At 42.6% G+C, this 12024-nt stretch overlaps 2 protein-coding genes across 3 annotated transcripts in view; one reads left to right on the top strand and one right to left on the bottom strand.

Moving 5' to 3' along the window:
* The window catches only part of EPB41L4B (erythrocyte membrane protein band 4.1 like 4B), an 839761-nt gene that overhangs the window by 549304 nt on the left and 278433 nt on the right, over nt 1-12024 (top strand). The gene's annotated exons all lie outside the window — the stretch shown is intronic.
* Nucleotides 9947-11796, bottom strand: LOC309556019 (uncharacterized protein; the record flags this gene model as incomplete). The annotated part of the gene is made up of 2 exons (XM_082258287.1): nt 9947-9980; nt 10379-11796. 2 exons carry the CDS (start codon nt 11794-11796, stop codon nt 9947-9949), a joined length of 1452 nt encoding a protein of 483 aa, XP_082114413.1.

Raw genomic sequence — 12024 nt, 5'->3', positions numbered from 1 at the left:
TTTAAATGAGTGGCGATATCTCCAGCTAAGACACTTCATATTAACACTACCTCAGCCTATTACAGTAGGTCAGAAGAGGAACTCCCCCAATTTGAAAGTCTGTGTAACTTGCAGACGAAGTCAACGCATTGTATTTCTCAGATTTATTAAATACTTACAGAGATAGCGGAACCGAAAATACCGCCATTCATTAAAAAGTGTGAAAAAGAATTGGGATCACATTTGGAGGTACAACAATTAAGCAAAGTTATAAGAGCTGTCCATAATACGGCGGTAGATATAAACTCAATAGACATGAACTATAAATGCTTGGCAAGGTGGTATATAACGCCTGTAAAAGCAAATAAATACCAATTAGAAACATTTCCATTGTGCTTGAGAGGGTGTGATCAGAAGGGCACAATGGCGCATATATGGTGGGAGTGCCCAAATATACGGCAGTATTGGCAAAGAGTGCTACAGTATATAAAAGAGATCATGGATATAGGGATTAAATATGACCCATGTGTATGCCTATTTTATAAAACAAACAGCAAATAAAACATGATAGGAGAACAGTATTGCCCCATTTGATGAATGCGGCTAAGGGGGCAAAACCAAATAAAATGGCGAGACCCAGAAAGTCCCACGATAAAGGAGTGGTTTAAAAGAGTCAAGTATATTTATGAAATGGAATATTTATGTAGCTATGAAGAAGATGAATTAGAGAGGTTTAACATCACTTGGAAAAAATAGGTGGAATTCAAAAGAACGAGGAAATACGTGGAGATAAAGGGTAAATAGAATTAGAAATAGGAAAAAAAGTAGAGTAGGGAAAGGCGGAAGGGAGTGGGTGGGGGAGGGAGAAGGGAAAAAGGGTTCTTTCGTCTTCTTTTTTGTAATATGAATGTATTAATATATAAAAATAAATAAAGGAAGTGTAAAAATAAAAAATGTGATGTGTGTGTGATTGGTTGGCTTAATTAATAGAGGAAGTATGCATATTAGCCAATCAGATTCTACATTTCTATTGAGAGAAGTAATAACTACTGAAGAAAGACTTAATGGTCAGTAACTGTGGGCTTCATTCTAATTGACCACATTAATTAGAAAATGAGTTGCATTTCTACTGTCCTGCTATGAGCCTGTAGCTTTTATGCATTCAAAACTGGTCGAGGCATTATTTGTCAAAAGCAACTGCAGACAGCAAGTGAAATCCTGTCAGTGAGCGTTTATCTCTGCGTCTGTGCTGGTTGCAGCCTCTGTCTGCAGCCTCTGACATCTCCTGTACCATGTCCACAGCCACTGCATCTCCTGTACCATGTCCACAGCCTCTATGTCTCCTGTACCATGCCCGCAGCCTCTGCATCTTCTGTACCATGCCCACACATCCTCTGCATCTCCTGTACTATGCCCGTACAGCCTCTGCATCTCCTGTACCATGTCCACAGCCCCTGCATCTCCTGTATCATGCCTGCAGTTTCTGCATCTCCTGTACCATGGCCGCAGCCTCTGCATCTCCTGTACCATGCCCTCAGCCTCTGCATCTCCTGTACCATGTCCGCACAGCCTCTGACATCTCCTGTACCATGCCCGCACAGTTCCCAATCTCCTGTACCATGCCCGCAGCTCCTGCATCTCCTTTACCATGCCTGCAGCCTCTGCATCTCCTGTACCATGTCTGCACAGCCTATGACATCTCCTGTACCATGCTCGCAGCCTCTGCATCTCCTGTACCATGTCCACAGCCCCTGCATCTCCTGTACCATGCCCACAGCCTCTGACATCTCCTGTACCATGTCCGCAGCCTCTGACATGTCCTCCTGTACCATGCCCGCTGACCCTACATCTCCTGTACCATGTCTGCAGCTCCTGCATCTCCTGTACCATGTCCGCAGCCCCTGCATCTCCTGTACCATGTCCGCAGCCTCTTACATGTCCTCCTGTCCCATGTCCACACAGCCTATGACCCCCTCCTGTACCATGTACGCACTTTTACCCCTTTTTCTTGAATTTGCTATTATATATATAAAGCCCCATGTGCTTTCATATCTGTCTTATCTATATATAATACACTCTTTAAATGTGCTATAAAATGCATGGTTTTTCCTCTTATAAACAAGAAAATAATGACGTTATGCTGTTGGACTAGTATAATAATGCTATGGGGCTGGTATGAAATTATTTCCAGAGCTGAATTTTATTCCCAGTCCAGACCTGCTGGCAGCCATAAGGATTATGCTAAGAGGGCAAATGGCATTACCATTAGATTATAGAGTCAGACAATTGATACACCCCTGTTTACTTGAGTTAACAGGCAAAGATCTTTGACTCTTGATAGTGTAGGAGTTTGCCTTCTACTTTTGGCCACCGAGGAATTCCTAATGGCCAGTGAGGCAGCTCATTATAGGGCCAATAAAAATGTGTGGGGATGGGAGATGGCAATAGCCCTGACCCTATCAGCAAGTAGTATATTTGAACAGCTACATTTTATTTACATTCCCTGACATGAGGCTCAATTTATAAAGGTAACAGACCAGGACAAAGTTATAGATGTTCAATAACGTTATTTTCAGTTAAGTTCAATAGGATTTGAAAATTCTAATCACATAGCTCCTTATCTCTGTGTTAACGCTTTGTGAATTAAGCCTACAATCTTTTTAACACACCCCTAGCTGAATAATAACATGGGAACCATAATTTTCCATTTTTATTGTCTTTTGTTATATTCTTGTTTTCTAGCAGTAATTACTGTTGAAGATCAGATGATGGCCCTGCGCATAATATAAGTTTGTACCATTGCTTGTAGTAACAAAACAATTAATCTTTCTCTTTCGTTCATTGATGGACATAGCTCCTGATCTTCTTAACCACTGGGTTATACTGCCCCCTACAGGAGTAGAACACTAGGCAGAAAAAAATGTCTGGCTACACCTATGGGCAGTCCCAGGGGGTATACTACCTCTCTCTCCACTATAGGTACTCAGTTTTTTCTCTGCCTAGTCAGGAGTAAGGACTTAGTTCCTTGCTGGGATCTCTTTTTAAAACACATTTTTCTCCTGTTTTTTTTCCTGTGAGATCTACAATCAACTGCCAGACTGGACGATGGGCTGGATAATATAGATCCAGTATTCACCCCAGTCTGGACAGCAAGCATGCGCAGACCTCAGCTCCGCCTTAGGTCGGCCGTGACATGGCCCAACCGGACAGGGGCTGGCCTGCGAATTAAATGTCTTGCGAGCTTGCATACTACCGGGTCTTAGCCTGAGTCGCAGCGTTCCTCCTGGCCAACAGCCCCCCCATTTCGATGGAGAGGAGGTTCTGTCTGGAGTGGTGCCCACCTGGTTCCTGGTATTGTAAGTGACTGTCCTTCCTCTCCCCTGGAGGGTTTTGGGGTGAACGGGGGCCCTCCATGGTCCGGTCGGACCCCTGGGTTCCCCTCCTTCCCACTAGGCATCCCCCTCATCGGTCTGGTGGTCCCTGTGGGGGGTTTGCCATTGAAAATAGCAGTGGCCATGACAGTGGAGCCCTGTGGGCGGTTCCTGATCACCAGAGATGTATAGTAACTAAGTAGAACTACTTCACTACTGTACTTAAGTACCGAAAGGCGGTATCTGTACTTTCCTAGAGTAGAATTTTTTTCTCCTACTTCCACTTTTACTTCACTACATTTTTTCAATGATTTCAATACTTCTACTCCCATATTTTTTTTTTGTGCTGCATAGTTACTCGTTACAATTATAAAAATTACCACTGCCAGAACAGTAGATGGCAGGTTTCATGAAGCTCAAAACGTGTATTATCAGCACATACGAAAATAAAAGCTACTGTATGTATAAATAAAAGCTGCATTTGAAATAATAAAAAACAATATGATGTTCAAACTTTTGACTTCTTTCTTTAATAACTACATAACACAGTACTTGTACTTTTACTTTCAGTACTTGGGTAGCAATTTTTTTTTTTTCAAAACTACAGGTACTTTTACTTTCAGTACTTGAGTAGCAATTTTTTTTTTTGCTATGTGGTACCCCTATGAGGAGTCCCTTCTTAAAAAGTGGACTGTTCCACTGTTCCACTGGTGGTGGACCCTCTGGTCTCTAGATTGAACAAAGCAACCATGATTCTGGTTGAAGAGTCCCTGGCATTTAAGGACCTGGCTGACAGGAAGGCGGAACCTGTGGCACGTAATACAGTATGCACACCCTGGCTGGTTCGGCTCTGTTACTGATAGACCTACGTCACCAGATTCCTCCCTCTCTGGGCGCCGCCGGAGGCTCGCTCTCACTGTGTTTAGACACAGAGGGAGTTGGGCCAGGGGAGGAGATGCGGTGATCATCGGGGAAAGACTGAGGAAATCCGCCCGCTTGTGTAAACATCTCCTCTGTGACAGGCAGGGACAGATCACAGGATTCAGCATAGCTGAACCTGCAATCTCTGTCTGTATCACGCAACCCCTCCCTCCACACACGTCAGAAAGCAGGAGGCACACATTTAATCCCTTGATCACCAACAGTGTTAACCCCTTCCCTGCCAGTGTCATTATTACAGTAACAGTGCATATTTTTAGCAGTGATTACTGTAGTAATGTCACTGGTCCCCCCAAAAGTGTCAAAAATGCCAGTCAGGGGTCCGATCTGTCTGCCGCAATGTCGCAGTCCCGCAAAAAATCGCAGATCGCTGCCATTACTAGTAAAAAAAAAAAACAATAAAAATGACAAATCTTTGCCGTAGTTAGTAAACGAGATAACTTTTGCGCAAACCAATCAAAATACGCTTATTGTGATTTTTTTCCCAAAAATATGTAGCAGAAAACAACTTGGCCTAAGATGTTAAAAAAAATTAGATTTGTAAATTTTTTTGGGGGAATGTTGTATATCAGAATGTGAAAAATATTGTTTTTTTTTTTTCAAAATTTTCGATCTTTTTTTAAAAAAATTAAAAATTGCATAGGTGATCGAATACCACCAAAAGAAAGCTGTATTTGTGGGAAAAAAGGACATAAATTTAATTTGGGTACAGCGTTGCACGACCGCGCAATTGTCCGTTAAAGTAACGCAGTGCCGAATCGCAAAATATTGCCTGGTCAGGAATGGGGTAAAATCTTCCGGTCTTAAAGTGGTTAAAAATACGCTCATTTTGTCAAAGACATATAGCTAAATACATTTTGGCCTAAATATATGACAAAAATTGAATATATTGGATATTTTTTTAACTGTCAAAGTAGAAAATGTCAATTTTTCGCCAAATTTTCGCGATTTACTATTAATATCGCTAAAAATGAAAAGCACAGAGGTGATCAAATACCACCAAAAGAAAGCTCTGTTGTGGGAAAAAAGGACGTAAATTTTGTTTGGGTACAGCTTTGCATGACCGCACAATTGTCAGTTAAAGTCGCGCAGTGCCAAGTTGAAAAAAGTGGCCTGGTCATTAAGCAGGTCTTAAAGTGGTTAATGTTGTACCATAAATAGAAATGAGACTGAATAAAAAAATAGAAAAAAAAGGTTAGCTTCCCCTGTAACTCAAGTCCTTTCCTAAACATGGGCATTGCCACATTTGACATCACCATTGTCTGTGGCCACTTTGTTAACATTTAGCTGTTGGCCAGGGAATCTCCAGGCTGACAGGTAAATGGGAATTGGGGTAGAGCCCTGTTCAGAAAGCTGTAACATTTATGGCAATTTCCCAGCACAAGCATGTTCCATTTCGACTCTTCGAGTACCTCTTTATGCCAGCTCAAAGCAGGTTTTATTGACCGACTGCCATATGCTTAGTCTGTGAACTGGCTGCAATTCTTTAAGAACCTGTCACTGCTATTACCAATAACAATAGCAAGAACTATCTGAATTTATTGCCCATGTTAGAAAGGTTAATGAAACTGGTGCAAATGTCTGCCTGAATTAGGTGCAAGAAACTACCACCAGAAGAGCATTGCCAATGTGTTACTGAATCCTCCAGTCCCTCTCAGGTAAGAAGAAATGCAGGCAGTTTTGAGCCAGGTAAACACTGGGTAGCAACAAATGAGTCTCAGTCCCATGGCAAAAGTTTTCCATGTATTTTAAATGACAAGCTGATTGATCAGTATATGTAGGAACGACAATATGGCCTACAGAGACTAAGAGAGTTGTACCAAGGACACCATGTATAAAGCAAGGCTATTCTTTCTGTCTTTATTATAATAAGTGATGATGTCTCTCTGAACTAGTATAACCTGCTTCTGAGTTTTCGTTGTATACAAGTTTATGGCTTGTTTGTATAACCAGAAACTAAAGCAGAAGTAAGCATTTGTTAATGAAAAAATGGTGAAGCTTTGTTGTGTGTTATTTGCCACAATCTGTCAAAAAAACTATAAAGATGAATTCCAGGCTAAACCAAACATTTAATCCTTGTAGTGCAGGGGCAGCCCCACTGCAAGGGAGGGTTTTTGTTTTCCTTGGAGATACCCTTTATAAAGCACCCGTGCCCATACTTTGGACAGGTAAGTACAGTAATCCCCCGCTACATCGCGGTTCAGTTTTTGCGGTCCCGGTAATTCGCGGTTTTTTTTGTAATGTTATTTTACTATATAAATCATTAAAAATGAAAGATTTTTGTGTTTTTCATAGCTCTTGCTCTGTCTCTAAGTATCTTTGTTCTGTCTCAGCATCGATTGTACCTGTGACATCCTTGTAGACCCAGTCTGTAAGTGTGTGCAGCAGGTTGAATGATGGCTTTAACAGATAGTTTACTCAATGAATAAAGACTCCAGAGGTGTTCTCCAATGCTTCTTTATGCTTCAAGTTAGCAAAGACATAAACATAGAGGCTTTTCCATAGGTAAATTTACAATGAAGTTACACAGCTTCCACACTCTGCAGTCTCCTCATAACAACTAAACAAAATGGTAGTTACAGCAGGAAAATGGAGATGGGAGAAACCATATAGCCAGAAACAGCAGGGGTGCAAGGAAGATACCAATAACATAGCATAACATAACATGTAATAACAACTGCTAGACAGTTAAAGCTGCGTGGCAGCACACTCCCCGCCTGGTATCGTGAGATACCACTACACAATTATTTTCCATAAACATACAATTAACATTGCATACAGTAGAATGCTATGTAGCCCTCTCCTCTAAGCTAACTATGCTAGAGATCTAAGTGACTCCTTCACATAACACTGAATCAGAATTTTTGGAAGCAGGCATAATTAGGACTGTCTCAGTGACTGGTCTCAGGAAGGTTTTTGGGCTCCCGTCCTTTACAATCCTGACTTCCACACTTCGGACCTTTCCATCATCACTAGCAATGGCCTTTGAAATAACTCCAACTGGCCACTGGATCCGATTGGTTTGCTTTTCTTTTAGAAGAACCAGGTCTCCTTCCTTTAAGTTAGGCTTCTGGGTATGCCACTTTTTACGTCCTTGAAGAAGTGTGAGGTATTCCCTCCTCCATCTGTCCCAGAAACAATCTGCAAGGTATTGAGCGTATCTCCATTGACGTTTGTATATGTCCTTTTCATCAAAAATGCTCTTTGGCGCTGGGATCTGTCCAATTTTCCGACTCAATAATGCAGCTGGAGTTAAAACAGTTGGACATTCTGGGTCTGTGGATACAGCTGTCAGCGGTCTTGAGTTGATTATTGCTGCGACCTCAGCAAGGAATGTAGTAAGTACTTCATGGGTGAGACGTGAAGAACTCACATCAAGCAACATAGAATCCAGTATGCGCCTTGCCATCCCAATCATACGTTCCCATGCTCCGCCCATGTATGAAGCGTGTGGTGGGTTGAATTTCCACAGGTTTGCAGTGGCGGAGAAGGTGGCCCTTGGAGGTGGCTCTGTCTGAGAAGCTCGCTCCCGCAGGGGTTTGTTAATGCTCTGGGACGCTCTCTCGCTATAATTGAACTGGTTGGTCAGTTTTCTCTCCTTGTTCCTGGATGATATTTCCTCACCTTCTGTCCATTCTTCACTAGCCTGAGTGTCAGACTTCCCATCTGTATCTTTGTCTCTTGGCTCTGTGGAGTCGTTGGTCTGAGTCTCTTCAATGACTCCCAACTTCGCCATCTGTCGCCGCGCTTCATCAGAGTCTTCGCGTGGCATGTTTCCTTCCAGGGAGAAGTGTACGGCCAGCTGGTCCACGATGCTAATGGGTTTGTAGGCCCGTTCCTTAAAACTGTACCTCACAATGTTCTGGGGGGCATGAGGGTTGTTTGCAGTCAGGATACGAGTGAATTCCTCCTTAAGTTCAGCGTCGCTGAGTTCCAGCTGGTCCGGAGGCTTAACCAGAGTCTTGGCCTGCATCCATTCATCAGCTCCATTCCCCATATCTGTGGAGTCATCTTCATCCTCCAAATTTCTTCTTGAGCAGATGTTGGAACTCAATGCTACAACTTCAGGCCGGATTTCCAGATCAGTATCTGGATCCTCCAGGTGGAAATCGATATCTTCTTCTGAGTTTGTAGAAGACTGGTCCATTAAAAACTTGGGTCCTGAAAACCAAAAGGTTTGTGTGAGGACAACTGCTGGCACTAAAATCTTCTGCATAAATGCTAGAAAGTGCTCTCGCTTCTCAGGTTTGTTACGGAGAGTTTTCTTCAGTGCAGCAAATCTGGTTAAAGCTTGTTCTCGATTGTTAGGGAGAGTAAGCCTTGGTACTCGGAAGGGTACTGGAGCTACCCAACTGTTGGAATTGTCCTTGAAGAACTCTTCATCCATAATCTTGATGAACTCCTTGTCTTCGACTGAAGGAGCAATCTTGTTGTCATCACAAGTGGTCTGGTACACTGAATCACCAAAGTCCTTTTGAGAAGTGAGCTTACAGTTAATACTTTGAAGTGCTTGATATGGAACTTCGTTTTTGAAATCAAGTCTTTCCTTCACATAATAATGCGATGGACATTTCATCAATTGACAGGTAACATTCGTTTTGTAGGAAGCTACATCCAAGAGCTTGTGAGATTGGTCTAAACAGACTTCTCCTATTATCACCCATCCAAGATCGAGTTTCTGGGCTTGAGGAGCATCATCTGGACCGTTACATAACTCTCTTATTTTATGAACTCTAGGAATGTCTCTCCCTAGTAGAATCAAAATCTTAACATCCTTGTTAAGTGGTGGAATGTAGTTCGCAATGTGGCTCAAATGAGGGTGATGACGTGCAACCTCTGATGTGGGGATTTCTTCTCTGTTGTTCGGTAGCTGATCACATTCGATTAGCGTTGGAAGAGAAAACTCTGTGTCCTCATATTCTGATGCGACTATGAAGCCATGGGCTCTTCTTCCAGAAGTATTGACCTTTCCTGCACATGTCTGCAAGGTATAGGACCAGGCCTCTCCTTGAATGTTGAATAGGTCAAAGAATTCTGTACTGGCCAATGAGCGATTGCTCTGATCATCGAGTATGGCGTACATTTTTATGGATTTTTGTGGACATCCTTCAGGAAACACTCTTACAAGACATATCTTGCTACAAGACTTGCTATGAAGCCCTTCTCCACATACCTCTGTACACCTTGTGGTTACGGGGTCGGCATATTGCTCAGTTCTCTCCCCGCCATCATCTGATGTAGTCTTGGGGTTGCTGCCGGGTGAAGGTTTCCTTTTGAACAGGTCTGAATGAAGAGCGTCCACATGTTTGGCACTGTTGCAGAGAGAACATCTGATGGCGATCTTACAGTCTCTAGCTAAATGATCGGAGGATGCACAACACTTAAAACAGATATTATGCTCTTTGAGAAATGACTTGCGTTCTTCAATAGGCTTGTCCTTAAATGCACGACATTTGGAGAGAGAGTGTGGCGCATTATGAATAGGACACTGTTGATTAAGATTGCTTGCTTTGATGTCTGTAGCCAAGACGTTGGATGCTATTGCAGTCTTCCTCAAGGCAATAGGATGCCTTAAATCCTTGAATTTACTGTTGGTGGCAATACCCCTTGAAGTACTTAAAGGAATGGTGGTAGTATCTGGATAGAAGAAGCTTGGGTCATTCTTGGATCTTGCAACCTTCCGCACGAACTCTGAAAAATAAGAAAAGGGAGGGAAGGAAACACGATGCTCATACTTATACTTTGATCCTACACTAGTCCACTTTCCCTGAAGATAACTAGGCAACTTTGCTACAATAGGATTTACGCCCTGAGCAGTGTCTAAATAGCTAAGACCTGGTAAACTAGGATCTAACTTAGCAATTTCAAGTTCTTGAAGGAGGTCACCTAACTCTCTAAGCTTATGATTGTCCTTAACAGAGATTTTAGGAAAGTCGTTTAGTCTCTGGAATAAGGCAGATTCAATGACTTCGGGGCTCCCATAGTCTTGTTCTAGACGTTCCCAGGCAGCATCAAGGCCTGCTTTAAAGTTATAAATGTAGACAGATTTAAGTCTCTTTACTTGTTCTGAAGATTGACGCCCCAACCACTTTATTAGTAAGTCAAGTTCTGCTTGAGGATCAATGTCCAAGTTCTTGGTTACCGCCTTAAATGTAGATCTCCAACTCCTGTAGTTCTCTGGGCGGTCATCAAATCTAGACAGTCCAGTTGTAATCAACTCTCGTCGAATCATATATTTGCTGAACTCTGCAATGTCAGTGCTTTCAGTTTTTATAGCCACAGGGTCTACTGATGGTGCGCCGTCTTGGACCATGGTTGGTATCTGATGTTGGCTGGTAGGTAGAGAGAAAGGTGTTGCAGATGGGTTTAATTTAGGTAAGGGTCTGTCGTCTGAAGGTCTCTGAGCATTTGAAGTCAAAGAGAGCTGTATCAAAGGGGGTATAGAGTTCATTCTGTAGTCTTCTGCTGTGCCCTTGTAATCTCTATGCACATAGGGTTGTGGTGGCACATGAGCTGCGTAGGTTGATTCACTTGATTTTGTGATGTGCGGTAGTTGTGGAGGGTCTCTGTTAGTAGGTGCGTCTAGTTGACCAGCTTGCTTTGGCGACACATTGCCTTCTGATCCACTTGCTGGATGATTATGAGAAGAATCTCCAACTGTAGGTGGGACTGTATTGTCGTGGTTTTGAGTTAGGACATACTGTAGGGTCCTTTCAACAGGGTCTTGACAAGCAGGCAAGCTGGTACAAGCTGCTCCTTCTTCTTCCAATAGGGCTTGTTCCAAGACAGATAACTCTGCTAAAGCTACTTCCTTTTCTCTGTTCTTCTGAAGAATTTCTAGCTGAGCCTCTGTTTCTGCTTGAATGCGTTTAACTTCTGCTTTGAAGGCTGCTTCTTTTTCAGAGCAGGCGGCTTGAACCTGGGCTACTGCAACCTTTTGGCGAGCTTTGAGTATTTGGTCGCTCAGTATTGACCTTATAGAGCAGGACCGCAATGACTTAGAAGAAGATTTATGATATGAGCGGGCAGACCTAGAAGATTTTCCTGAGTGTCTGGAAGAAGCAGAGTTACAGGATGTAGTCTCATGTATCTGTGCCAATCTCCCTTCTATCTGTGCCTTTGCTTCAAGATATGTGCTATGCCTCTGCTGGTCAGTAGAAGTAAAGTCCTTTAATTCCAATGCAGCTTCCTCTATGTTGGAATGTGACAATAGAAAATAGTACTTCTCAGAAAGTCTTTTATAATTCTCAAATGCCTTCTTAACCCTTGAGAGAGCAGTGTTCAATTGCTCAGAATTGTTGCTAGTTTCATTAGTGGCTGTTATACAACTTAAAGTCTTTTCCCATAATGCAGTCAGGTTACTAGATGTTTCTTCCTTACTTGCTTCATAAACCTCCCTTGCCTTCAAGGATGGATGAGGGGCTCTGACAGGAGGAGCAGAATGAAGTAAGGAGTCTGCTTTATCTTGACTAAATGCAGGTAATTCTGTGAGATCTCTGTCAGACATAATAAGTACTGTATTTCTGGTGTCTTGTTAGAAATCTGCCAGAGCTCAGCTCTGTAAGTAGTGACTTCTGTTATTAAGCAGGCTGGCTGAGGTGCTGGGTATTTGATACAATAGCTAGCTATTGCTGGAACTAGTTCAAACTGGATCACCTCAGAAGGCTGTAACAGTAATGAAGCATTCAGTAGGTGGCTGGTTTCATATGCAGAGTAATGCTTCTGGTGACTCACA

This window comes from Pelophylax lessonae (genome assembly GCF_965119305.1).
Source record: "Pelophylax lessonae genome assembly, chromosome: 5".
In the NCBI taxonomy this organism is placed as follows: domain Eukaryota; kingdom Metazoa; phylum Chordata; class Amphibia; order Anura; family Ranidae; genus Pelophylax; species Pelophylax lessonae.
The sequence above is the reverse complement of the archived record's forward strand: the minus strand, read 5'-3'. Positions and strand labels throughout refer to the sequence as shown.